The sequence below is a fragment of the Gobio gobio genome (genome assembly GCF_949357685.1).
Source record: "Gobio gobio genome assembly, chromosome: 15".
Lineage (NCBI taxonomy): Eukaryota > Metazoa > Chordata > Actinopteri > Cypriniformes > Gobionidae > Gobio > Gobio gobio.
In genome coordinates, this window is record NC_137108.1 from 37,774,243 (window position 1) to 37,802,214 (window position 27,972).

The 27,972-nt window shown below is 41.3% G+C and overlaps 2 protein-coding genes across 9 annotated transcripts; one reads left to right on the plus strand and one right to left on the minus strand.

Moving 5' to 3' along the window:
- Window positions 1-4,074: 4,074 nt before the first annotated feature.
- LOC307138479 (retinol dehydrogenase 12) lies at window positions 4,075-13,708 on the minus strand. Of its 2 annotated transcripts, XM_079836795.1 has the most exons (8): window positions 13,349-13,708; window positions 13,169-13,238; window positions 12,315-12,449; window positions 12,052-12,243; window positions 7,451-7,612; window positions 6,847-6,966; window positions 6,219-6,435; window positions 4,088-4,944 (listed from the first exon to the last, which is right to left on the minus strand). In XM_079836795.1, exons 1-8 carry the CDS (start codon window positions 13,391-13,393, stop codon window positions 4,815-4,817), a joined length of 1,071 nt encoding a protein of 356 aa, XP_079692921.1. In that variant the 5' UTR covers window positions 13,394-13,708; the 3' UTR covers window positions 4,088-4,814. The 2 variants fall into 2 exon arrangements, with proteins under 2 accessions (XP_079692922.1, XP_079692921.1); XM_079836796.1 differs by lacking the exon at window positions 12,052-12,243 and having other exon boundaries at window positions 4,075-4,944; window positions 13,349-13,620.
- Window positions 13,709-14,294: 586 nt separating this feature from the next.
- On the plus strand, window positions 14,295-27,842 carry pogzb (pogo transposable element derived with ZNF domain b). Of its 7 annotated transcripts, none has more exons than XM_079836887.1 (21): window positions 14,327-14,447; window positions 14,949-15,049; window positions 15,205-15,317; window positions 15,477-15,593; window positions 15,947-16,116; window positions 16,205-16,313; window positions 16,405-16,656; window positions 17,532-17,711; window positions 17,818-17,918; window positions 17,999-18,282; window positions 18,452-18,606; window positions 19,751-19,851; window positions 19,948-20,094; window positions 20,330-20,464; window positions 20,553-20,752; window positions 20,846-20,986; window positions 21,109-21,159; window positions 21,242-21,354; window positions 22,627-24,279; window positions 24,519-24,552; window positions 24,726-27,842. In XM_079836887.1, exons 3-21 carry the CDS (start codon window positions 15,209-15,211, stop codon window positions 26,539-26,541), a joined length of 5,868 nt encoding a protein of 1,955 aa, XP_079693013.1. In that variant the 5' UTR covers window positions 14,327-14,447; window positions 14,949-15,049; window positions 15,205-15,208; the 3' UTR covers window positions 26,542-27,842. The 7 variants fall into 7 exon arrangements, with proteins under 7 accessions (XP_079693018.1, XP_079693019.1, XP_079693013.1 ...); XM_079836890.1 differs by having other exon boundaries at window positions 24,759-27,842; XM_079836889.1 differs by having other exon boundaries at window positions 14,337-14,447; window positions 14,949-15,026.
- The last annotated feature ends 130 nt before the right edge of the window (window positions 27,843-27,972 follow it).

Genomic DNA, 27,972 nt, shown 5'->3' on the forward strand with positions numbered 1-27,972 from the left:
TGGACGACTGCAGTATCCCATCAGCTGTTGGTGATAACTGGTGGTCTCAGATTTCACTCTCCCTCACCTGTTCTCGCCCCTGGTCCACTGCCCTGCCATAACCTCCACCTTCTCTCACAGTTGCAGCATGTTTACTGTAGCCGAATCCAAGATCAGGAAGATGAGCTCTCAGGTTTCAATGGACTGTTATGCATGGCAGTTATCACTGAACTGATTATCTCTCAAGATAAAAACTGTTAATCTGTGAGCAAAAGAGTGATATTCTTCATGTTATGCCTCCCTCATGTCCCTAGGCTGTTTCTGTTAGTCGATCCCTTTTTGCCAGCACCCCATGATTCAAATAGCTGTAGAGGGTGTGTGTGCGTGTGTGTACGCGTGCGTCGATGCGTGTGTGTGTGTGTGTGTGTGTGTACAGGGAGACCATAAATAACAGAGAGACCAAGACTGACAATAACCCCTAAGGGACTGCAAATCAGACTGGCTTGCCTGGAATGGAGTCCTATACACTAGTCCATTCTTTTAAATGAAAGTCCTCTTCATGTACCATTATTATTGGGTCTGCTGCATTCCAGCACTAAGTTGGCCAGAAAAACATGGCAGTTGATCTGAATCAGATTCCCTCAGAGCTAGTGAAGGGCTGACTTTAATGGGGCCCCTAACAGTCGAGTCAACCGAATGGGTCAACAGTTGCCGCGACCCCTTAGCTCTTGGAGCCAACCACACTGGGACTCACAACGATGAAGCTTTTATGATCTTTTCAGAGCTCAGCTGGTCTCCATTGAGGTTCTACTACAGCCCTCCCGTTTCCCACAAATCCTCCCAAAAGCCTCATCAAGGCATAATGGATAGGGGGTTGAGCACAACTTTAACCCCTGGGGCAAAACAAATAGAGATGGTCTGGATGACGTACTTTGATAAAAACACTCGCTTACGTCTAAATTGTTCATCGCAGTTTTGACTCACTTAAAGAGGGATAGTCATGCAGGTTTGGAACGACATGAGGGTGAACTGTCCCATGAGGGTGAAGTTGTACATTTGTATTTCTTTATGTTTTTCTGGCCAATATTACGGAAGCTTATTTCTGCCACAGAATAAAAAATTGTGTTAAGAATTGACTTTTTCTTACAATTTAAACTCTTTTTTTTAATTTTTTTTATTGCGAGTCTATATTTTGCAGTTCCGACTTTTTTCTAGGAATTCTGAATTTACCTTGCAAGATGTAAACTCGCAATTGTGAGGGAAAAAGTCAGAATTGTGTGATTAAAAAGTCACAATGACCTTTTTTATATTTTTACTTATATTTATATTTTTTGTGCCTTCCATACAATATGGCTTCAGATACGAGAGCCGTTGCTAAAATTCCCCTAAAAATAAGCTCAACGACATACCACACATTTGAATACAAAATTCATATTGGTTACATGTAAATTATACTCCTGACATACCTGCAGGAATGTCACGCTGTAGTACATCCGCATCTGATGATATCGGCACATTATGATTATTCAAGTCTGAAAGATGATGTTGATTCGTGACACAAGTTATTTTGTTCATATGAGCAATAGGTATTAGTTTAAAGCTGCTTTTTCTGTTCTTATAATAATGTACAAGAGAATCAGCACATCTCTGTTAAATGCTCTTGTATGAGGCCGGCGGAGACAAGCAGGCGCCGGGCATGGCCCACAGGGGCCACACACGCAAAGCTCTCATTGATTGGGTTCAGCTCTTCACAAGCATTGTGGTGCTGGATATGATGGAATGAATTTAGAGAAGTATGCTCTGTGTCGACCATAAATGATGTGCTAATGCTACAAGCTAAATTGCGCTGGGAGTTAAATGGTTTGCTTGGCCCAGCGATAGGTTTTTAATTGGATTTCATCTTTATTCTCTGTTGCAAGGCACTCAGAAATGACAGAGGGTGTTGTGTCATGCCTTGAAATCATTGATTCATTTCTTCTTTACTAATTATGTTTACATGAAACATCTTTGTCCTGTCGAGGTGCAAAAGTGGTTCTGTGTGCCACTATCTGTCACACTACACACGTTATTATTACCAATCACTTATTATCAGTAATGAGCATACAAAGAATTGAATACAGGAAAATCACTCGGCTGTTTGGAAGCCATTTTCACACACAAATGATTCCCTGGAGGAAACTTCCTCAGGGACAGAGGCTCAATTGAAGAGTAAGATTTGTTATTTGCTGGCAGGAAACTCATCAGCAAATTGTATCAATCTGGCAATTGTTTCCTTTTATATATATATATATATATATATATATATATATATATATATATATATATATATATATATATATATATATATATATATATATATATATATATATATATATATATATATATATATATTATGCAGCACTTTTTTCACATTTTTATTTCACATACATTGTTAATTAAAAATGTTGGGTTTGCGGTCATTTATTTCATAAAAAAATACAGTAAAACCATAATAAAGACAAATTTTATATTGTGATATATAATAACTTTCTTTTTTTATTTTAATATATTTTAAAAAGTAATTTATTCCTGTGATGGTAAAGCTGAATTTTCAGCAGCAGTCTTCAGTGCATATCTTGGACATTGTGTGAAATCATGATAATCAGTCATTCTGCTGTCATTATGCTGATTTGGTGCTCAAGAGACATTTCTTATTATTTTCAATGTTGAAAACAGTTGTGGTCCCTAATATTTCAGATCTGGGGAATTTGGAGGCCAAGTCAACACCTCAAACTCGTTGTGCTCCTCAAACCATTCCTGAACAATTTTTGCTTTGTGGCAGGGCGCATTATCCTGTTGTAAGAGAATACTGTTTCCATGAAAGGGTCTACATGGTCTGCAACAATGCGTAGGTAGGTGGTACGTGTCAAAGTAACATCCACATGAATGGCAGGACCCAAGGTTTCCCAGCAGAACATTGCCCAAAGCATCACACTGCCTCCGCCGGCTTGCCTTCTTCCCATAGAGCATCCTGGTGCCATGTGTTCCCCAGGTAAGCAAAGCACCCGGCCATCCATGTGATGTAAAAGAAAACGTGATTCATCAGACCACCTTCTTCCATTGTTCCATGGTCCAGTTCTGATGCTCACGTGCCCATCGTTGGTGCTTTTGGTGGTGAACAGGGGTCAGCATGGGCACCCTGACTGGTCTGCGGCTATAAAGCCCCATACGCAACAAAATGTGATGCACTGTGTATTCTGACACCTTTCTATCAGAACCAGCATTAACTTCTTGAGCAATTTGAGCTATAGCTCATCTGTTTGATCGGACCACATGGGCCAGCCTTCGCTCCCCATGTGCATCAATGAGCCTTGGCCTCCCATACCCACCCATGACCCTGTCGCCGACTCTACACTGTTCCTTCCTTGGACCACTTTTGATAGATACTGACCACTGCAGACCGGGAACACCCCACAAGAGCTGCAGTTTTGGAGATGCTCTGACCCAGTCGTTTAGCCATCACAATTTGGCCCTTGTCAAACTCACTCAAATCCTTACACTTGCCCATTTTTCCTGCTTCTAACACATCAACTTTGAGAGCAAAGGCTGCATCTGACAACTGCAAAATGCTGCCTTCAGAGGACACATGTCAAGGTAGGAAGGCATCAAGGCATGACCGAATCCAATGTTAGCTTCACTTCCTGCCTCCTGAGAGACCTTCATCGGATCTATTTTTGTCAATAGAGGATTCAATCTCTGCCTTTGATGTCTCACAATCCTATGTGTTCCAAGTTGAGCTAGAAAAAGAAATATGCCGTCTGAAAGTTGTGGTTGATGGTCAGTTTGTGTAAATGTACATTTTTGACCAACGTTTTCCACTTTTGATGTAATTTTTAGCGTGAAATTACTACTGTAGTAATTCAATATTTGTTTAGTTCTCACCAAAGCTCGCTTTATTTTGCTGTTCACTTCCTGCCAAATATACCCAACCCACTAACAGGTGATGAAGAGTTAATCAGTGTTATTCACTTCACCTGTCAGTGGTCATAATGTTATGCCTGATCAATGTGTATATATATATATCAGGGGGAGAGATATCGGAATGCAAAATTCAATAAAGAGAAAAAATAGCAGACTGTTTTATATTGATTTTAGTGTCCTTGTTACATAATTGCAACTGTAACCTACAACCATATCACAGGGTGATCATGTGATCCAGGGTCTGCTTCTTTCCAAACCATATTTTCCTTTAGTTTTCAACTGTCCTGCAGTGTTCTATTGCGGAAGGATGCAGGCTTGTTGCTTCATAATTTGAGTAGAGGGAAATGCATAGCATGCCATGTTTCCAAAAACACATATTTAACGCCATCTAGTGGTTAAGTTATAGGCCTATATCAATTATAATAAATATAATCTATATACATAATTTAGGTATGTAATACTGGACACAATGCACTTCTAGTTTCTCTTTAAAGAATCTTATGTGAGTTTGTTTTGATATTATATGCACAAGGTGAAATGAGCTAGAATGTGCTGGGCGGGCACCATAAAGATTTTTAAAATGCATAACTCATTGTTGGATAGTATCAAACAGAGCATGATGTGCTTCTTGCTTTTTCCCTAAAGCGGTCCACTTTTAATTTATAAGAATGTGATCAATTCCAAAGAAAACACAGCCACACAACTTTTGCTTTTTTCTTGAAAATCCTGTTCCATGAATAAAAACCCCCCCAATGCTGGCAAATATGCATCTCTCAATACAAATCATGTAATTTGCCTTGGCACTAGCTCTGCCACGACTTCCTATCTGTGGTTCTGCTACCTCACTAGTAAGTTTTGGGTCACATTATTCACCACTAGGAGGAGCGCTTGCAATCAGGAGTGTCAGTGCTGTTTAGTCCGACCAGTAGAGAACTTTCCTCCCACAACCTTCTTGCCACTGCATCATCTTTTCCTTCTGGAGCAGGGTCTTTTTCAGCACAATCACTGCACAAAACAGATGTACAGAAACAGTCAGAGTTTATCTAGTTATCTTGCCAAGTCTTCAAAAGTCGACATGAAACAGTCTTTTCTTTCCTATTGTGATGTATATCTGAGTGAAACTTCGGGGTGCTTCTCAAACGGAAGGCTCTGTCCTAAGCTGCGTCCCAATTCAGAGGCTGCATCCTTCGAAGGCCGATTGCGTCACTGTGGCACGACAAAGGCTGCCCCAATTCAAAGGCTCCTTCAAATGCGGCCTCCAAATGCATTCTTAATTTCCTATGAAATGAACGATACAACAGATGGGTCCTTCTCGGCCTTGCCTACCACAGATTTCATTGCGTGCCAGTGACGACAGGATTTTTTTTTCGAGAGAAATTGCCGAATTACACTTTTCAACGCAAATACAGTGCCCTCCACTAATATTGGCATCCTTGGTAAATATGAGTAAATGTAAGCCTTTTGATCTTTCATTCATTCAAAAAAAAAAAAAAAAAAAAAAAAACATAGTCTAACCTTTCATTAAAGGAAAACAATTGAAAGGAGAGGAGGGGTCTCATGAAATAAATGTTTTTCTTCAATGCATGTTGGCCTCAATTATTGGCACCCCTAGAAATTCTTATGAGTAAAATATCTCTGAAGTATATTGCCATTCATATTTATGTTTTTTAGCACATCAGGGTGACTAGGAGCATGAAATTGTCCAGCAATGATTGTTCCTCAGGAGTATAAATATGGGAAAACACAAAGAAATACAAAAATGATGTTTTCGGAGATAAAGGCATGTATCTTTTGTTCTGGTGTAAATTAATCCCTTAACACTACACTGCCAATTATGTAAGACATTGGGAGACCACAGATGGATGTAATTCACTGTATTGCATTAATAGAAAGTCCGTTAATATAAAGATTTTTAATACAAAGCTCAATTTAAATTTTAATAGTATTTTTGTGCTGTGACTGTGGGGCGGGGAATATATGTGCACTTACTAGACTGTCTCATTCTAGACTTTAATGCTGAGGAGGACTCCATCATACAAGCCTTTGAAGGACTGGAGGAAGCCTCACTAGGATGTAGGTTTCCGTTCGAGAAGCACCCAAAAAAATATAGGGCTGGACCAGTGGAGTAGCATCTAGGAATGCAGGGTATGCATGCACGTGCATATGGGCCAGGGTGGATGCACACCAGGGTCCTGCATTTATTTGTGACTTTTTTGCTTGTAAACTGTGTTTGAACAAAATGATCAATGCTTTATCAATTGACAAAGTATTACGTTTACCTGAAGTAGCAGCCAGACTTCCTCTCTAAGCCTTCAGTGACAGCACAGTAGATAGAGGTCTGTGCACCCTGCCAGGGAGTTTTCATCAGCAGCATAGAAAGTATATTCATGGGCAGAGAAAGTATAGTTTTCATCATGGGGTACCATAACAGAATATGGCGATTCAGCTCTGTTCGAATCACTCCTGGATGCAGGCAGTATGAGGAAACTCCTGTACCTATGGAAGAATCCATTTATATATAAAGCAATATGAACAACAAAAAAGTATTCATGTAATTAACCCTTTGCCGGGTGTTTGATTGACAGGCAATCTGGCCAATCATAATGCTGAATCCGCCAGTTAGTAGATTAACATCGATGGACATGATGGTGTGTATTGACGTATTTCCGTGGTTAAAACAACATACATTCTGATGTTCACGCATGTTTATTTTGTGCTAACTAAAGGGGGGCGGGGGAGGGGTCAATTGCTTTATTTGCATATGAACTGCTTGCAAACTTGATTAAACATGGCCATTGAAACAGTATGTGACAAAATAAACAATGACGGAACAATAAAACATAGAATACAGTTTTTTCTGTCTTGTTTGTTAGGTTTGCAATACCAAAAACTGTAGTAGTATCTTACCTTTCATTCTTCGTGCAAGCTCTTTGGAGAAAAGCACATTGGCCAGCTTACTCTGTTTATAGCTGACCAAAGGACTGTAAGGCCTTTTGTCAAAGAAAAGGTCATCAAATTCAATCTTACCTAGGAAAACAGTGACAAATATGAATATTTATTGGACTAAAAGGGATTTTCGTATTTTACTTTAACATCTACACTACTGTTCAGAAGATTTTAATTTGTAAAGAAATAAATACTTTTTTTTTCAGCAAGAATTAGTTAAATTGAACTTTCTATTAATCAAAGAATCCTGATTTTAACAAAAGTTTCCACAAAAATCCGCACAACTGTTTTCAACATTGATAATAATAAGAATGTTTATTGATCACCAAATCAGCATATTAGAATGATTTCTGAAAGATCATGTGACACTGAAGAGTGAGTAATGATGCTGAAAATTCAGCTTTGCATCACAGGAATTAATTACATTTTAAAATATATTAAAATAGAAAACAGAATATATATGTGAGAGATAAAATATTTCACAATATTGCTGTTTTTTTCTGTATTTTTAATCAAATTAATGCAGCCTTGGTGATCATAATATAACTCATTTTTTGAAAATTACCACCAATATGTGCAACACTGGACACATTCACTACGCGGCTGGGGGAGGATCTCTTTAGCATTCCTAATAGTAGATTTGTCAGAAGAAAATGTCCCAAGTGATTGACAGCCAGCTGTGTCTCAAAGCCATCCTCTGTGATCAACTTTGGACACATCATCACACCTGTCAGAAAAAGAAAAGAAAAAAAGTTTCACTTTTACATGGTGTTTGAACATAAATGTGTGTCGGCAGTGTGAACACAACCGTATGGTAAAATGGTAAAAATCCACCCACTCCTCTTTTTGTAATCCCCATAAATCATAAGCAGTGTCTCAGAACAAGCAAGTATGGGGTCTCTGCGGAACAAAAGTGGGTGTTTCTAAATTTGTGGGTGTTGTCAAACTGATGGGTGTTTATAAATCATGCAATGAAAATTATCCCCTTCCCCTTACCCCATCCCTAAACCTGTGGGCAAATCAGGTAACGCAGTGGAAACCACCTCTCTGTTTATGGCCTGATCTAGTAACGTCTCGGTTACGTATGTAACCCTCGTTCCCTGAGGAGGGAACAGAAACGTAAAGTTAGTGACTAACGAATGGGGGTTTCGCTTAGAAGCCAATCATCTTCGAGAATTTAACAACTCCCAATGGCAGTGCCAATGCCATGGGCATGCGGAATTTGCATCCGTAACTCCGCCCCACCGTGTGGGTATATAAGGAAGTACGCTGGCAACATCGCATTATGTTATGTGCTGCGGAGCCAAGACTGAACTCCCGGCTGTTCCAGCAGTACAGCGGATGTGGCAAAGGGACGTTACGTCTCTTTTCCCTCCTCAGGGAACGATGGTTACATATGTAACCGAGACGTTCCCTTTCGTTCAGTCACTACGACGTAACGTTAGTGACTAACGAATGGGGGTCCCAATACAGTGACGCCACTCGGCTGTCTTCCAGTGCCCTGCGTAAGTGTGAGTTCCCTGTCGTAAGACTAGTACAGACGAAGGACTCCCACTTATCACAGGAATACCAAGGTACACTGGGAAGCATATTCCAGTGGAGATATGCCAAAATGCCTACCCGTAGGGAGGACTTAGAGAGTACACATATGACCCGCTAAGGGCTGCATATGGGAAACTCTGGGGTACCAGCCGAAGGTGGATTTTTAACCCCAGGGGTGGTAGGGACTTGCCAAGGGAAAGACACCTGCTCACTGAGGAGGCTTACGGTGGAAATACACGTGTAGGGGTCGCCGGAGGGGAACCATGCACACAGGGCACCTGGCCGTACACGAGGGTCTGGGCTCGAGAGGGCGTCGACAGTGCTGGAGGAGCTCAGGGCTTTCTGGAAGCTCACCTGAGGAATATATCGCACGTATCCAGTCCGTGGAGTGGAATGGCGAGCAAGCGAAGACACCTGAGCCTAGTCCATTACCGGCCAATAGTAGAGGCGAGTACATAGTCGGACACACGCTCCACTCAGAGATAGAGAATCTGGCGAATGTGATAGGTGTCGCCCAGCCTGCAGCTCTGCAGATGTCTGTTAGCGAGGCGCCATGCGCTAGAGCCCAAGAGGCGGCCACACTCCGGGTGGAGTGAGCCCTAACCCCAAGGGGACATGGTCGACCTTGCTGCTGGTAATCCAAAACAATGGTGTCCACTATCCAGTGAGACAACCTGTTTCGAGAGAGCTCTTCCCTTCCGCTCTCCACCATTACATACAAAGAGCTGGTCTGAGGTCCTGAAACGTCCTGAGGTCCTACGTAAGCGCGGAGAGCGCGTACTGGACAGAGCAATGCCAAGGCTGGGTCTGCCCCCTCCACAGGAAGCGCTTGCAGGTTCACCACCTGGTCTCTGAACGGAGTGGTGGGAACCTTGGGCACATATCCGGGCCGGGGTCTCAGGATCACGTGAGAGTTAGCCGGCCCGAACTCCAGGCACGCTCCATCAACCGAAAATGCCTGCAGGTCCCCTACCCTCTTGATGGAGGCCAGTGCGGTCAGGAGCGCTGTCTTCATAGACAAGAACTTAAGATCTACTGACCGCAAAGGCTCAAGGGGGACCTTTGCAGAGCACCTAAGACTACTGAGAGGTCCCAAGAGGGTACGAGGGGAGAGCGAGGAGGATTTAGTCTCCTGGCTCCCCTCAGGAACCTGATGACCAGGTCGTGCTGACTTACCTTTTTGTCCCCCAAGTGATCGTGGTGGGCAGATATTGCGGCCACATAAACTTTAAGGGTGGAGGAGGGAGACAGCCTTCGCTCCAACCCTTCTTGGAGGAACGAGAGCACGGACGCGATTGGGCATTTCCAGGGGTCTTCTTGGCGGGAAGAACACCAGGTGACGAAGAGGTTCCACTTCAACGCATAGGCATGCAGAGTGGACTCTGCCCTAGCGGAAGTGATGGTAGCCACCACCGGAGGTGGTAGAGTACTCAAACCTGCCATGTCCCGTCCAGGAGCCACACGTGGAGGTTCCAGAGATCGGGACGCGGGTGCCAGAGGGTGCCCCGTCTCTGAGTGAGAAGGTCTTTCCTCCGAGGGATAGGCCAGGGAGGGGCTGTCGCAAGGAGTAAGAGTTCCGAGAACCAGGTCTGGTCGTGCCAGTATGGGGCGACCAACATGACCTGCTCCTTGTCCTCCCTGATCTTGCACAGTACTCGTGCGAGAAGGCGCACTGGGGGGAACGCATACTTGTGTAGGCCCCGTGGCCAGCTGTGCGCCAGTGCATCCGTGCCGAGCATGCCCTCGGTCAGGGAATAGAACAGGCTGTAATGGGAAGAGTCGTGGGAGGCAAACAGATCTACCTGTGCGTCGCCGAACTGTTCCCAAATCAGCTGGACCCTCTGGGGATTCCATTCTCCAGGAAGTGGCTGAGACCGTTAGAGCGCGTCGGCTGCACGGTTCAGTTTTCCCGGGATATGGACAGCACGAAAGGACCTCAGGTGCTTCTGACTCCATAGAACGAGATGGCGGGCGAGTTGAGACATACGGCGGGAGCGTAGACAGCCCTGGTGGTTGATGTACGCTACTGTGGCCGTGTTGTCTGACAGGACTAGTACGTGTTGACCCTTCAGCAACGCTCGGAAGCGGTGAAGGGCGAACCGTACTGCCAGCAACTCGAGGCAATTGACATGCAGGCGGCGCTGGGGTCCTGTCGAGGAGCCCGCGGCAGCATGTCCATTGCTCATGGCACCCCAACCCGTGGCGGCGGCATCCGTTGACACAACAACATGCCTGGAAACTCGTTCTAAGGGCACACCAGCCCGTAGAAAACTGAGGTTCGACCACGGGGTCAGCATCTGAAGGCAGGCCCGAGTTACTAGGACCCGGAGCGTGCCAGAGTACCGTTATCCCCAAAGGACTCTAGCCCACCTTGAGATGCGGCGATCGACATCTCGTTGCTTTCTGGAGTGTGAACGAAACGAACGGGGCGTCAGAGACGGTCCTGCTGCTTCAGTCCAGCACTCGCGGGAAGCGATGTGCGAGAGGGGGGCATGGCCCGAGGAATGATCGTTGGGGTTCTTAATACCACGGCACCGCCCTCAGGTCACCCTGGCGAACAGCCAAAGTACCACCTCTCTCGGAGACGGTAGATTGGGGTGTGGCAGAGGGGACTCTCTCTCCTCACAGAGATCACTGAGTCTCGACCGCGACATCGCGATGGTCACGTTCCCGCAGTGGGAACATGACACATCCACAAACACTGCCCGAACGTGCTGAAGCCCAAACACGTCGAGCAGTGAATGTGTCCATAGACAGCAACGGAGATCGATCGCACCCAGAAGTGCACGGGCGAACCGCCTTGAAAAAGACGTGCCACACGCAAGCTCTTTTTGTGAGAGGAAAGCTCTGCAGAGTGCCGAAGCGCCCAGGGAAAACACACACAGCTGTTGCAGATCACTGCACAGATCAGCAGGCAGGCAATGTGAGATCGCTGGAATGCGCTGTCACACCAGCACCCTGGAGAACCGCTCGTCTCGAAGACTGAAGAGAGGACTTCAGAATTCAGGCTTGTAGGAGTGAAGAGATGCTCTTGGCTCCAAAGCAGAAACATAATGTAATATACACATGTGATTTCTTTACTTGCTGTTTACGTTTGCAGACATAACTACTGTGTTTATGTGAACTTTGTGTGTTTTTGACATAAGCTTGTGTGTATTTGAGCGCAATAACACATGAAAGAGAACTTAGTTTAAAACTCACAGGACGCTCCGTCTGGCATCCAGCTTTCTGTGTGCGTGTACCATATATCAGATGTTTAGACTAATATGGCTTTAAAATGCATGCAGATAATACACTTTCATGATGATGAAGAACTGAGATGTCACTTGACCAAAATAGAGATGATAATCAAAACCAAACAGATGTTTCGGAGGCAAGAGCTGTAAAGGCTCCCCTCTCTTCTGGAAAGGGGGGTGAGGAGGAGCAGCTAATTTGCATTTAAAGATACATGCACAAAAACAGCATGTTTTTTCTTCCACTCAAAAATGGGCATTTACATTTGGGGTATTTTGAGCTGAAACTTCACCGACAAATGAGACTTTTTACATCTGGTAAAAAAGGCCAAAATAGGTCCCCTTTAAAATCTCTGTATTGCTTCCTTCATTCTTGTGAAATCTTACTCACCTGCATTGTTGATGAGTATATCCAGTCGTTCTTCTGTGGACATGAACTCTTTGGCAAATTCTCGGACGGAATAGAGAGAGGCTAGATTTAAGTGTCTGATGACTACATTGCCATTTCCTGTGGAGCGACGAATATATTCCGCAGCGTTCTCAGCACGTGTCAAGTCCCGACAGGCCATCATTACCCGAGCCCCTATGTACACACATATATACTTATACACTGAAAGTAAGGGAATAATAGATGAGGACTCAGGTGTGCCATACCTCTACGAGCCATTTCTTTTGCAGTTTCCCTGCCAATCCCAGTGTTGGCACCAGTGATCACAACTGTCTTTCCATCCAAACGAGCACAGCTTTTGCAGACACCACCAGCTATCCATTTTCGTAGCAGCATAAAGCCTGTATGAGAGATGGTTTTACATACACAATACTTAATGAAAGTCTCTTATGTTCACCAAGGTTGCATTTATTTGATAAAAAATACAGTGAAAACTGTATTCTGAAAAATTATTACAATTACAATTATTACTTCAGTCTTCATTCAATTAATTTCTTTCAAAAATTGAGAGAGAGAGAGAGAGAGAGAGAGAGAGAGAGAGAGAGACTTTTGACTTTTAAATTCTTCTTTAATATACAATAAATAATCTACTGAATCAACAGAAACAATTCTTAGAAGAAGAAAAAACAGAACTTTAAAAACACTTGAATTTAAAAATTTCTATATTCTCAATCAATTTATTATAACCAATTAAACAATATTTAATTTGTCCAACTTTTGCGTGATAACCATATAGCCAATTTTGCTTCACCAAATAAAAAATTAAATAAAATGAGAATGTCTTTCTTATTTGATAGGTATTAGGACCATATATAAAACGAACTGGTGTAAACACCATCTTTCCAGTGTATTAAAAAGTGGAATCAATCTTTCACAATTTAAAAATGAATGAAAAAACGTTTCTTCTTGTCTTCTTGAGAGAGAGAGAGAGAGAGAGAGAGAGAGAGAGAGAGAGAGAGAGAGAGAGAGAGAGAGAGAGAGAGAGAGAGAGAGAGAGAGAGAGAGAGAGAGAGAGAGAGAGAGACCTTATTTTAAATAAAGATTATTAAGTCAAACTTACTGATCACCGCCAGCGCGAGGACAGCGCCATAGTTCACTCGATCAGATGGTGTGACTCGATCCATCATAGGCTATCTCATGTAGCAGGTGAACAAAATGAAGAATAACCCAGGATGTTGTGTCCTGTGCAGAATGCTATATATAGGTCTTAAGCAACAACACCAACAGCTTAGTGGCCTACCTGCTGTCCGCTTCGCCAACAGGCTGCTTTAGCAGAAGATTTCATTGTTATGAAACGTATCTCAGCATCAGTTTCTCGTATAAATATTAGTAGTCAGATGTGGTTTTAATAATATTCCAGTCTGAGAGTACAATAGGCCTGGGACATTTTGCGGTGGGTATTATGAAATTGATGTTGATGTTAAAATAAAGTATAACATCAAACAATAAAGTTATTGGTTCAGTCGGATAAGCGCTCCTTCCGAGTATGTTTTTGATTCACTAAAAAGAATCGGTTCAGACGAGTCATTTGTTCGGTAGTAGAACTACACCGGTCGCGCTGTCTGTTTATGTTGCACTAAAAAGAACCGACTCAAAAGAGTCGTTTGTTTGTGAATCGGACATCGCCACTGGTTTTTCGTGCTGTATAATTCAGTAGCGACTTTGCAGTGAATCGGAATAGTACTGTGGTAAACACTGCAATGTGATGTTCCGTCCACACTGGCGGGAAGGACGCGCTTTTGAGAACCGTTAATGAAACCGAATCTCATCATTTGTTTCCAGTATCTTTTAAAAATGGAACCGGTTCTGAAAAAGTAACGTTACTATTTTTTTAGTTCCTATCCTATTTATCAGGGCTTTGTTTGTATATGTAAGAGGATAATACATTTATATTTTTAGCTAATATTTTTATATGGGATATATTTTAAGTGATCAATAATTGAAAATCATGAATTGAGTTAAAAAAGACCAGTCTATGATGGTCTTAACAGTTTATCCACAAAACACCAGCAATGTGTAAAATAAAATCCCAACACTATCTGCTTGTCACTATTAGCCAGCAGTTGGTTAGATAGTGTAAAATGTTGTCGTTGCAAGGAAGGAAGCCATTTTCTTGTTCCAGTAACCACTCCTCCTTATTTCAGAGATTACAGCCAATCAGAGGTCCGAATCCAAAACAGGAAGTGGCGTTTTGCACGCATCAACCAATCGCTGCCGCAGAAAGAGCAGGAGCCTCTGCCCATTTAGCGCATTTATTCGTCTCGTCTGTGACGTACCGGCAGGCTTTGTGTGCTTTCAATATATCACATTCAACATATTTCCATATAGACTATAATCCGGTAAGTATTATTTATAAATTCGACCATATTCGTTGTATGCGCGCTTTAATCCACGCATTAGATGACCGTCGTTCATTATGTGCGCAGGGGACAGTATGCGGAGTGCGCACTTAGCGCGCGCGAGGGGGTAGCTGCATCATTTGTGACCGAGTATTTGTAATAAACATCCTTCTGACTGATTCTCGTTCCAACCTACTTTAGATTTTATCCGCATTTATTGTTATTGTACGCATATCTAAGGCTCATGCTTTTATGTAGGTCTGTCAAATCATCCAGTCTCACGCATTGGATGTAAGGGCACAGGAACTACTTTTCTCGTCGCCTCTTTCAGTTGGATGGAATCACATTGCGCGTACTTAGACAATTTATTAAGGGCTTTCCCGAAGTGATACGGTAGCGCACTGAATATCCAACTCATTTTAATACAGGATATTTATATATAATATATGTGAGCCAAAAATGTGTTTTACTCACTCACTCATTTATTTATGTAAATTGCAGGATGAGGCGGTTTTGTAAACGCCACCCTTGACGTTGAAACTGGTCGGACCTGAATGCTGTCAGAGCCCGGTGAATATTGTGAGGGTCTACACTTCAAACATGTCATTCACCTGTCAAATCTAAAATAAACCCCTAACATTTTCCGACTTATGATTTATTAATACACTGAATACCATGGGCAGCAATAACATATAATTCTTCCCCCTATGTAAAAGGCATGTTAACCGTTTAGCTCAATAAACATTTTATATTTCAGAAACATGGACGCGGATTTGTTTATGGAGTGTGAGGAGGAGGAGCTGGAACCATGGCAACAGCAAAATTCAATGGATGATTCAGTGGGAAATGCTGAAAGCAGTACTCCCACTGGTGTGTAATTGTATATATTCTTCCTGTATTTTTTATAGTTAAATGTATGCTTAGATCAAATATTATAGAGACTCTTTGTGTAATTAAGAAATATTTGTATTTGAATAATTCTTTTAATATCTTTATGCTAACCAAAACCTGTCCTTCTCCACTGTTTAGTGTCTTCCACTCCTGCCACAGTGATTGATATTCCAGCTGAGCCTAAGACCGTGGTGATACCAAGCCTACCACCCGTAATAAATACAGCAAACACGGTTCCGCTGATCACAAATGCATGTGAGTGTCCTGTTCCTTATGATCAGTTATTTTGCTTGGAAGAAAGGAATATTCTGTCATTTATTTACTCATCCTCATGTTGTTTCAAACCCGCATGACATGCTCCGTTCTGTTGAAAACACACAAATTATAAATGCTTTCTTGGCTGCTCTTTTTCATTTAACGAAAGTCAATCACAACTGGGGCTGTCAAGACAAAAAAAACGCATCATAAAAATTATCATTAAAATGGGTTGTATGATGTGTTAGCACAAAAGTTGTATAAACTACCAAATGGTACACCAGTGCCATCTTGATGACAGCATTTGACATTTTAGCTGCACTACTCCTTTAACTGGTTATTTATTCTTTCAGTGACTCAACGCATGGTTACTGCGGATATTCCTAAAGCTGTGCAAGGGCAGCAGGTCTTTTTAACATCAGGAGGAGGAGGGCTGGGCACTGTGGCTCTGTCGCAGGTCCTCTTGCCTGGCACATCTATTGGCAATGCCACCAACAGCCAGCCGTTTTACTTCACCACACAGGTGCTGCCATCCCACCTCATAGATCCCAGCTTATTTCTGGTTACCTTAAAATTTGTTAATCAAAATGTTTCCTATTGGTATGATACAGGGTCTTCCTGTGCATAATATCCACCCTGGCCAGCCTGGCCAGAGCCCAATGAGTTTGGTGCTGAATGTCCAACAAGGCCAGACTGTTCGACCCATTACTTTAGTCCAAGGTATGTCGAAGTGCGCCTCAAACTTCTGTTTTAGTTTTACAGGTTTTGATTAGCATTGATTTAATGATGTTTAATTTGTATGTCTTTTCAGCACCTGGGACACAAATTTTTAAACCAGCTGTTGGAACAACCCAAATAATTACCCAGCCAGCTCAAATAAGGACCGGAGCGCCAGTCGCAAACAGGATCCAAACACCTAACACGTTTAGCACAATGCAGATCCCTGCTACTCTCACTATTCGTACCACAACAGCGGTCGCCCCACCTGCGATCAATTCTCTGGCCACCATGTCCTCTACAACCATTACACAGCCCTCCACAGCACGAACCACAACTAAAATCGGTAAGATGCTCCTGTTGAGAACGGATCTCTCTATTCATTACAGAACTAAACTCTATTTTTGTTCTTTTAGACAAAGATTTTACCCCTTAACAGTCAACCCCCTTTTTTAGAAACCAAGAAGATCCAAACTTAAATGGTTGTAATTTAAGAATGCTTTGGAATATAGACATATGTTTGGTCTTGTTTTAAAGACGATACTGAAAGCACTTTAAAGTACAAATTAAAGTATCAACCAAAAATGTGCATTGTAGCAAAAATAGCCACCGGGTGTCACCCACATTGATTTTATTTTATTTTTGATGCGTTCTCCTGTAACAAATTAATACATTTATGTCTAAATATCACTTCTATTACAAATATGTTACCAAATATGGTACCTTGAGGCTCAGACCTTTCGGACGATATGGGTTTTTGTCAAGATTGGAAAAGGTTTTGATTTATAAAGTAAAAATATATATTTTGTAATATGAAACCTGACACCGCCCACTAGGGGAGGAGCCCACTAAAAGAATTTAAGTAAAAAGTAACGTTTCCTTGGTACTTAAACACAACGTCCAATGAATTTTGAGTTCCTAAGCTTTCAAATGATACCTAATTTATGATGATTACTAAAATATGTGATATTAAAAAAGGCAATAAATCCACTAGCGGGACGGTGACCGTTAAGAAACAGTGAAGATATGAAAAAATAATTGAAAAACTAGGGACAAATTTTGATTTAAAAAAATATTGCACAAATTCATTAAGCACCATCATTTTGCTACAAGATACAATCACGTAAATGAGTATTTATTACAGCTGGAACACTGTACTGAGCAATCAGCATCCAGAACTTCAATGATCTGTTTTAAAATTGGATTTATTTCTATTTACAGTGACAATAAAGCCAGGAAATGGACCCTTGGACATGCAAAACATAATGAGCCTTGTGAAATCTGTTAACCTTCCTGGTGGGGCTCAAGCACAGACATTTGTTGTCATGAGCAATCAAAAAACCAATAACGGCCCTATTGTTTCCTCTGCTGTTCCTATCATGACACAAAATGTTGTCCAAAGTAAGTTTGTTGTTCTGTTCTTTGTACTGCATCTTTGGAATTTATCAGCATGGCTTTACTCCAGTATGAAACTGATGCATTAACAAACTCGTTTATTTCTTTGTAGCGATCCCTATTACCCATACAACACCATCAACAATCTCTCATATGTGTCCTCGTTGTGGAGCTCAGTTTAAAATGATTGAAGCTCTACGGAGTCATATGTGTGTAAGTATAACATTTTTGCAAATAGTACTTATGTGTCTAGTCACATAAAAAGCGATCATTTAATCTAATTCCCCCTTTAGTTTTGCTGCCCAGGTCTTGTCCAGAAGGCCGACACAAGCAGTACAGCAACTGTTGTGAACACGCCAGCCACGCCACCTAAGAGCCCCTCTGTTGTGCCTAGTGTCAAGCTGGATAGCCCACCTACAAAGACTGGAGATGCTCCACCCAGACTTGTCATGCTGGTGGATGATTTCTACTACGGCACATTTGAGGGGAATCGAGTCTATGTACCAATGGACAACTCAAAGGAACCATTATCTTTCAAATGCCTTTCCTGTAACAAGAGATTAAAGAATAATGTTAGGTACGTTGATGGACAGTCAAGTTAGGGTAGGAATTAAGGATATATTTGTCTAGTTGCAGATGATGATTTATTTTTGACATTTCCCTGTACTTCTTCTGAACTTGGACAGAAGAGGTTTTCATTCATATACTAGAATGCTGCATTTAGTAAGTGCTTATTCTCCTTGCAGGCTTATGAACCATATGAGGTACCATGTTGAGTTGGAGCAGCAAAATGGGGAGATGGACACGCACACGTCCTGCCAGCACTGTTTCCGCCGCTTTCCCACACCATTTCGCCTTCAATGCCACCTGGAGAGCGTCCACACTTCCATTGAGTCATCTAGTAAGAAATGTTTCCAATTTAATGCTTCAAATATTAATATTTATCTTTGAAGTATACACTATTGTTCAAACGTTAGCGCTCTGTGTGATATTTAAAAAATATATTTTTTAAAAAGAAGTCTGCATTTATTCAAATAAAAAATACAATAAAAACAGTATTGTGAAATATTACAATTTAAAACAACTGTTTCATATTGTAATACATATAAAATGTAATGTATTTCTGTGATGGCAAAGTTGAATTTTCAGCAGCCATTACTCCATTACTACTTCTGAAATCATTCTGATTTGATGGTCAAGAAACATTTATTATTATCACAGTTGAAACGGTTGTGCTGCTTAATATTTTCGTGTAATATTTTCAAGCAAGTTTAAAAGAACACCATTTACCTGAAATATAAATCTTTTGTAACAATGTAAAGTCTTTTACTTCTGATCAATTTAATGCATGCTTGCTGAATATAAGTATTATTTTCTTTTTTTTAAATCTCACTGACACGGTAGTGTACATTAATGTTTAGATACAACTGTATTTGTTTCTTACCCAGAATTATCTCTAGATGTTTACAACATTTGGTCCATATGTTATTACAGTTAAACATGTAGATGGGCTGTGATGTTGTATTTTCATCAATTAAATCTATGCAAATGCTCCTAATCCTCACAAATTTGGATTTCACATTTGTGTTTCCCACCATTTTTTTTTCAACTGTTAATTTCTTATACTATAATATTCTTATGAATAAGAAACATTAGCAGCTTTCCAGTGAATCAGGTCATACGGACACAGATAAAGCTTTTTTAAAGCTTGTCATCCCACAATTGTCCCGAAGAAATAATTTAGTCCGTATTTAGTTGGCCGCCAAAAAACAAACAATGAGCTTGCAAGACTGGTTATGCTAGTTAGAGCCTATGCAGATACAGTTTTTTTCAACAGACACTCTTGCCATGTGCACTAGTATATTTGACTAAATTCAAACATGAAGAGGTTACTGGGGCAACAAATGTTTTTATGGTTTTTTTTTTATGTTAAAACACATTTAACTCAGATGGTGCATGTTTGCCCTGACTTTGTTGCTGGTTTGTAAAGTGATTGTAAACTGCAGTAAGTTGTCAATTTAGTGGTGGTTCTGCTTTCTGTTCAGCCAAGTGTAAGATATGTGAGTGGTCCTTTGAGAGTGAGCCAGTGTTCCTGCAGCACATGAAGAACACCCACAAACCTGGAGAGATGCCTTATGTGTGCCAGGTAAATTAAGTGAAATTGACCTGGATGAACCTTATTACCCATTTTATCTATAATAGTAGGAGTGTCTCAGAGTCTATAATGCCATGACACTTTCAGGTGTGTGAATACCGCTCCTCCTTATACTCGGATGTGTTTAACCACTTTCGTACCTGGCATGAGGATACCCGCCACCTTCTGTGCCAGTACTGCCTCAAAGTTTTCAAGCATTCCACCAGTTACCAGCAGCACTATATTCGTCATCAGGTGAGCATAAGTTATGAGAATAAATTACAATAATAATTGCTACTATTTACTACTTTTGCAAAGTCTTACTGGTAAATTAAATATTCTGCTGATTTTCACCCTTAGAAGAAGGGGTCCATGCATTGTTTGAATATTTTGCAGAGAAAGATGTGCATGTGCTCCTTTATCCATTATTGCTTGATTCAACAGACATATATTTTGAACCATCATGTGACTGTTCTTTTGTTCTCTCCAGAAGTCAACAGTTTACCACTGTAACAAATGCCGTCTACAGTTCTTGTTCACAAAAGACAAAGTCGAGCATAAAATCAATCACCACAGGACTTTCCGGAAGCCTCGTGAATTGGAAGGACTCCAGCCTGGGACAAAAGTAAAATTGGTTTGGCTGTTTGTTTGAGAGTAGGTTCAAATTTAGCAAAAAATATATATTGTTTTATATGTCATCTTCTTATCTCTAGGTGACCATTAGGGCATATGTTGGGACGAAAAAGTCACCAGGTCAGGCATCTTCAAAAGAATCCAGTAACCTTCAGAAGAATAGTGTTAACAGTTCACAAACATCAACTTGTAGTGGTGACCAGCAATCACAACGACACGGACCTGGGAAGAAACAGGTCAGCAAGACGTTTGACTTCTTGTCCAAGTTCCAAGAGCAGAGGTAAGCTTATGTTGCATTTTAACGGATTCTTTGAACCATTTAGACTGGATATCAGAACTTTGAAGTATGTACTTTTGGTCTTTCTCTCTCCAGGGCGCTACTGGGCAGACATAAGTGTGTGGAGTGCACTTTTGACATTCCAGACTTTGCAAATCACTACCCTACTTATGTTCACTGCTCACTCTGCTTCTACAGCACTTGCTGTTCTCGTGCTTATGCAAACCACATGATCAAGTAAGTCAAGTCATCAATGAAAAAACTGTGCCACTTGAAATTGGAGTTTGAAGTTTAGTTTGGTATGCCAGGTAGTCAATTTGACAATATACTGATTGTAAAGATTTTTTATTTTATTTCAGCAATCACGTTCCTGGAAGAGTCCCAAAAGCTTCTAAAAAGGGGCCGCCGAGGTAATATATTATTGTTTCAATCAAGTTCTATTTTACAAAACCTGAAACGGTACTTTACAGGTAATTTGCTGCTCTTTTGTAGTGGTGTGAAGCTGAGCTGTGCGGGTTGTGAGTACTCCACTGCTCTGGGGAACATGATGGCCAAACATCTCATCAAGTTCTCTAATCACTCCCACTGCATCTTCACTCGTAAAGGTGGGTGTTCTCCAACTCAATATAAATGTGTTTTTCCTGAGTCTTTAGAAATTATGTCTTACTGCATGCTTGTTTTTCTTTCTCTGCTTTCTAAATCCTGTAGTTAGAAGGCATCCAACTCTATTGTAGGTGTCATTAATTGCATGATTATAGTACTAATACAGTGTAGACACTAATACCTTGGAACTAAATTAATAGTATCATGACACACACACTGCTACTTGAATCTTGTCAGTACAATTTATAACAGTAAATTACATTTACTTAACAACCGGGTACACAATTAATGCTTGTCAAGAGTTTAATGCATGTGTAAACTTTTTTTGGGGAATAAATAAATAATCCCATAATAATGGGTCTGTAAGATTCTTTTGTAATATCAAAATAATACAAGTTTTATTCACAGTGTAAGACCAGTTAAATTGCTGTATAACTGCCGGATTAGTCTTTTCAGTAAATTTACGACATCTTATATTTACACATGCAACAAGTTTTAGTCTTATGCCACATCTACAGACTTAATTAAACAGCATGTAGTAAATACACTAGTTTGTTCAGAACTTTGTAATTGAATCAAACTCTTTGACAGCAGACGTTACATCAGAGAATCTCAACATTGTAAATATGCAAACTGTTAAATTTGAAGTTTGACTGACACACCCTGCTTAGCACTGTATATATTTTCACAGATTGAATGTTATTTATCCAGTTGAAAGACACCTCCAATAAAGAAGGATGCTTTTTTTTTTTCATGCTTACGTAGCTAAACTCAAACATTACAGATTTGCTTAGAACATTTGCAAAGTCTTGAGTAATAGCCTGCAGTATGTGATACACAGCAATCACACATGTGGGGTATGAGCTCAAGCTGTCCATTGTCAAAATGGACAATTGGGGGCCTTTTGTACTTGGTGTGACTTTGCAGGACTTACTGGCAAGCCTTTGCAAGAGCACTCTGGATGAGTGAATGAATATTTACACAAAACCTACTGCACACCACCTGAACTGGAGAATATCAGGAGGAGTACAAAAAAAAAACCCTAAAATGGATTAATTTAGAAACATGACAAATGAATAACGACAAGGACTATCCATCGGGAAATTATCTGCTGCTTCTGAGCTGCTTATTGTTTTCTTTTTTCAAAAGCTAACTGACCTATCAGAACCACATATACATTGAGCATGGTGTTATAAAATGGATTATTGGTGATGGTAGAGACTCCAAGGAGAAGACTAACTCTGTGTTCCTATAATCCCTCCCCTCCCCTACAGAGTGTTTGGAGACAGATATTGAGTTCTGCCAGGTTGAGGAGGAGGTGGAGGGTCCACAAGGGGATGAAGCTAGTGAAGTTGGGACACAGCCTGACTGGTTGTCCATGAAGCAGTGGATTGTGCCCAAAGAGGAAGGAACTGTGCCAGAATTCATGGACAGTTGTGGCCCACAGCATATAATGGCCAGAAATAACGATGTCCTCGACTACTTCCAGCTTCTTTTTCCCGACATCCTATTTGAGCAGATCGTTTTTGAGACCAATTCATATGCTACTTATTGCTGCTCTTTGGGGCAAGGGGATCCTTCCTGGAACTCGGTGTCCATTGAGGAAGTCAAAGGCTTCTTTGGTCTCTCTATCCTCATGGGGCTTCAAGGTCAGGTGGAACCAGAGTTGTACTGGTCCTGGGACCATCACCATGGCCGCTATGGCTCCAGAATATGTGAGCTCTTTTACAGAACCATGTCTGTCAAACGCTTCAAGCAGATCAGCACTCATATCCGAATGAGCAGCATGCTTTTGGAGAACGACAACCAGAGTGCCGACAAGTTGTCATTTTTTCAGCCAATGCTGAGCATCCTGCAGACAAGCATGCGGGATGCCTACAGGCCAAACAAGTGTCTGACAGTCGATCAAGCTTTTCTACCAAGTCATGACAAAGGAATCGCTCAGGAGAAGAGTAGAAATTCTCAGCCGAGGATATGGCTACTGTGTGACTCAAAGTCAGGCTACTGCCATAAACTGCTGGTCTTAACACGACAGGAGAAAAACAAAGACTTGGGGAAATCAGTTGTACCGCAACTCATAGAGGACCTTGAGGGTAAACATCACCACATTTTCTTGTCCAGCTCACTAGTGTCTGTACCACTCATGAGGGAGCTGTATGACATTGGTATATATTGCTCTAGCTCTGTCCTGCCCCAAAGCTCAATTTTGCCCAAGGAGTTTTGGGATGAACCTCCACTGAACAATCCAGGTGATTTCCGGCAGTATGAACTTGCCCCACTCCTTGCCACCAGATGGAAAGATAACAAGCAGCTGGTGTGTCTCTCCACAAATGCTGATGCAGGCCAGCCAGACGTGGTGTGGAGGAGATCTCCCACTAAGATTGGTGAGCTTTGCACCATTGAAAGACCCCAGGCCTTTAAGTTGCTCCAGGACAACATGCGTGGTGTTGACATCTGTAATCAGCTGCTGACATGCAACCAACTTGGCGGGCTGGTTCTTGACACCAATTGGCGGCGTCTCTTCTGGTTCCTTGTCAACTTGAGCATCATCAACTCTTTCATTGTCCTACGAGAGACCCGCAAAGACAACCCACCTGGGTGGTTTCTGGGGGGGCACTTTTCCCAGGCCATCTACCGTAAACGTCTGGGGTACCAGCTGGCCAAGTGTGCCCAAAGATATGCTCGCCAGAACCAAGTCCACGATAGCATGCTTGAGCAACCGACTGTAAAAAAAGAAAAGCTGGAGACTCAAGAAGGGGTCCGACATCGATTAGCCAAAATTACCCGTAAGACAAGGAGATGTAAAGTTTGCAACCTGAAAAACGAGCGTCATGAGAGTGTATATGGCTGCACAGCATGCCGTGTGAATCTGTGCAAACGTTCTTGCTGCTTCTGGGACTTCCATGGTTTCTCACCTAATTATCAAGGTTATAAAGCTCAAATACTGACACTAAATATTAATCAATGTATTCCTGAATGTTTGTTTTCTACTCAGATGTTGCACAAAATTAAAGAATACAGTTTTCATACAGCTTTTTAATTGGCATGCATTAAAGTGATAATGCATTGGATTACATATTTTAACATGGAAGATAACAACAAACACTGTTTACATTTGATTGTCCTTGATTATTATAATTCATGTTCTTTTTTTCCCCCTGTACAGGTAATGCTAAAGTTGGATTCATTGATTCTAAGAGGTATGTATGTTAGAAAACCAAAGTTGTTTTGTGAAATACTTTCTAACTCAAACAGTTGTTTTGCAACAAAATTGCAACCTGCAATAGATACATTCTAAAACTTGAAATTTGAATGTAAGTGTATAGTAATTAATTAGCCAATTTTAAGTTTCAAAATTTTTCATGTTATACAGACCCTGGAAAGTGACGCACTATTTCCCTTCCAGGGAAGGCACAGAGCCTGGACTTAAATATAGAACTGAAATGATGGAAAGAGGCCTGCACAGATCTTCAGTGGACGTCAAAACTTTATCACATGGTGCCAATGCTAGTGTAGATGAAGACGTGGACCAGGAAATGGCCCCTCTAGAAGAGGAAGACACTGACTCAGTCTCTGAGACGACTGAAAGCGATGAGGACGTGCCACATCAAACAGTGGCTAAACATAACGTAGAGGGAACGGTAACCAATGCGCTTTCACAACCTGTGAAAAACAGAGAGGAGACTCTGTCTATTCATCAGCGTCGAATACTACTCCTTGCACTGTGCTCTGGGATCCAGAAAGCAGCTAAAGAAATGGACACCAAACCTCAGCTCATTAAGTCCTGGCTTCAAGCCAAAGAGCATCAATTAAATGAATGCAGCAGCAGCAGCTGTGGAGAGGCCGTTGATCGTCTAGTGGAATGGGTCCTGACCCAACGGGAACAGCAGCGTCCTATCAGTGAGGCAAAACTGTTTGAAAAAGCTTCGGAGCTCCAAAGCCAAACCAATGAGAGCGGTTCTTTCCGTATTTCTTACGAGTGGGCCGTGAGCTTCATGATGCAGCACAAATTGGGCTTGGATACCTCTTTCACAGTACATCGGGAACTCCCTAATGCCATGGAGGAAAACTGTCGTAACTTCTCAGAGTTGGTGCACAGTCAAATGAAGGTAAACAATGTCCCACAGTGTGCCATTGGTGCTATGGACCAGCTTTCTGTTTTTGTGGACTTCAACATGCTGAAGGAGAATACCAGAATAAGCAGAGAGACTGCTTTTCAGTTTACTGGTTCTGGGAAGCCTTTTGTAAGAATTTACCTTACAATGCTTGCAAACGGCACAATGCTACCTGCAGCTCTCTTCACAAGTCATGCCACAAGCATGCTGAGCAGAAGCCCAGACTCAATCCTACTTATGGCCAAAGAAGAAGGTTTCAGCGCAACGGAACAGCTAGACGTTTGGGCCAACAAAGTGTGGAAGCAGCATCTGGACTCCCAGAATGAGAACGGAGCCCTGCTGGTTATGGATAGCCATCATAGCCAAACATCTGAGAACGTCATATCCACAATCAGTAGCACCAAAGCCTTCCTTGCCACCGTTCCAGCTGGGTGTACTGGCCGACATCAACCTCTAGAGATGTGTGTTCGCCCTGTGCTGCAACGGTTATTTCTTGCTCGTTGGGCACAACAACCTAGTGATGGTGCATCTGGGGTTAAGTCTGAAGACCTTGTCCAGCTTCTCGTATCTTGGTTGGAAGAGGCCATGTCTTTCTTCTCTGGTAGGCCTGAATTTATTCAGCACTCGTTCTGCTTGGCCCGTCTGCTTCCTGATCAGGAAGAGCATACAAATTTGCCTGGTACTCCTCTGGAGCTGTTAAACATGCTGTCGGAGGCCATGCTTGGACCTGAAGTAGTGGATCTTGAGTCCGAAGAAGAAGAAGAGCCAATGGACACGCATACTGTAGACAAAGTGAGCCAGGTAACTGAGAAAATTGATCTGACACTGGACCAAGACGATGCAGAAAATGAAGTCGATCAAATGAAGGATGAAGACGCAACACCAATTGAGATTAAACAGGCAGAACAACAAAAGGAAAAAACTGATGAATGTTTGGAAATTGCAAGCGAGTCGACAGATTTCTCACATTCATCCCCTGAATCTGAGACCCCTTCACACAACTCCGAACAAGATAATTTATCAGAATCCGGTCTGGATACCAGCGCTTGCCAAACGGACTCTGCAAACAGGTGATATTTGATCTACAAAGAGACATCGTGAAGTTGAACTTAAACAGAAGAATTTGGGGTCAGACATACCTATTTGGGCTGAATGTGACTGTGGATATTTAATTTACAACTTATCATGTGGTGGAGTGAAAATGGAGAAAACATTTTGAAATCTTTTTTTATTATTCTAAATACTGTATAGATATACAGATGAAACGTTGCATGACTTTTGCTAAGTTTTCTACTGTTTGTTCCTTTTGTTTATTCACTAGTATAAAACAATCTAATATCTTCCACCGTGTTAGGCTTTTTCTTTGTCTATGGACAGATGTGTTTAGATTCTACATCCTCTGAAAGTGAATCAGTGTTTTTACATCTGCTTATGTTTCAGTCATTCTGAAACTGTAATGAGATAAATGTCATCAAGCCAGATTGATGCCCACAGTGGCAGGTGGTTAAAAGAAATGTTACCCTTGAAATAAAAAATCAAGCAAATAGTATTTCTAATAGTACTAAGTCAAATGGTTTAATGTAGTGATAATTTATTATAGCTCTTGCATTTGGATGGGCAATTACCGAACAGTACAACTTTTATTCCATAGCTTGTGTCTGTTTAAGATGCAACACAATTACCTTATGTGGCTGCACTAAAGTCTAGATTGCAATGTTGGTTGGCAACAGACTCTAAAGTTCTTCCATTTTGGTTATTTATCTACCTTACAGACCGTATTAACCATGATAGACGCTGAAAAGTCTTAGCATTGGTATTGCAGCAGCAGTGAATGGAGTGGGATCGGTGAATGTATATTCAGTATTACTTTCAGCATCTGAATTTACCGTAGCACCCACCGGATTGTGTAAGTACACTCCAGGTGACATCCATTGACATTCAATTCAAAGATGTTCTGTAGCACTTTATTGGTGCCCTTCCATGTTTGTAAAGGTACTTACTTTGAATTCATCTCTGTTTTCTGCAACAATTTTGTATGTAATATACATGTATTAAATGGTGAGTCTTTATGTAAACATAGTCTGATTACAAAGGTAAGTGGGAGTTCATATAACTGGGGTCTTTTTGGATGTGTTATTTTGATTAAACTGTAAAGAAGACTGATCAAACATGGATAATTTAAGATAGAAGATGTTACGTGTTTGACAATTCCTCATGATTAAACTTTAAATAAACTCAGTCTGCATAAAGCCCACTCTTTTTTGCCATGCTTCCCTGCTTATTTCTATAAAAGGTTTTCATATTTTGTGGGATACAGCACCACAATTTTTCTACCAAATTGTTTTCAGATAAATTGGAAATAAACCTTGAATTCTACATTTAAACCATTCTGGGAAATGTTTGTAATGTTCATCCATCAAATTAAAGTCAAATCATTCAATAATTTAAATGCAAAAAATGTATAATGGCATTTCAAACATTGATTATTCACATTTGCTTTATATG

Bases quoted from the DNA above. Each gene is read 5' to 3' on its own strand.
- LOC307138479 (XM_079836795.1), bottom strand. From the start codon at position 13,393: ATGAAATCTTCTGCTAAAGCAGCCTGTTGGCGAAGCGGACAGCAG. The intron at 12,450-13,168 runs GTAAGTTTGACT...TCTCTCATACAG, and splicing joins CCTCGCGCTGGCGGTGATCA to GCTTTATGCTGCTACGAAAA. The intron at 6,436-6,846 runs GTAAGATACTAC...ATTCTTCCATAG, and splicing joins GCTTGCACGAAGAATGAAAG to GTACAGGAGTTTCCTCATAC.
- pogzb (XM_079836887.1), top strand. From the start codon at position 15,209: ATGGACGCGGATTTGTTTATGGAGTGTGAGGAGGAGGAGCTGGAACCA. The intron at 16,117-16,204 runs GTGCTGCCATCC...GGTATGATACAG, and splicing joins CGTTTTACTTCACCACACAG to GGTCTTCCTGTGCATAATAT. The intron at 20,095-20,329 runs GTGAGCATAAGT...TGTTCTCTCCAG, and splicing joins AGCACTATATTCGTCATCAG to AAGTCAACAGTTTACCACTG.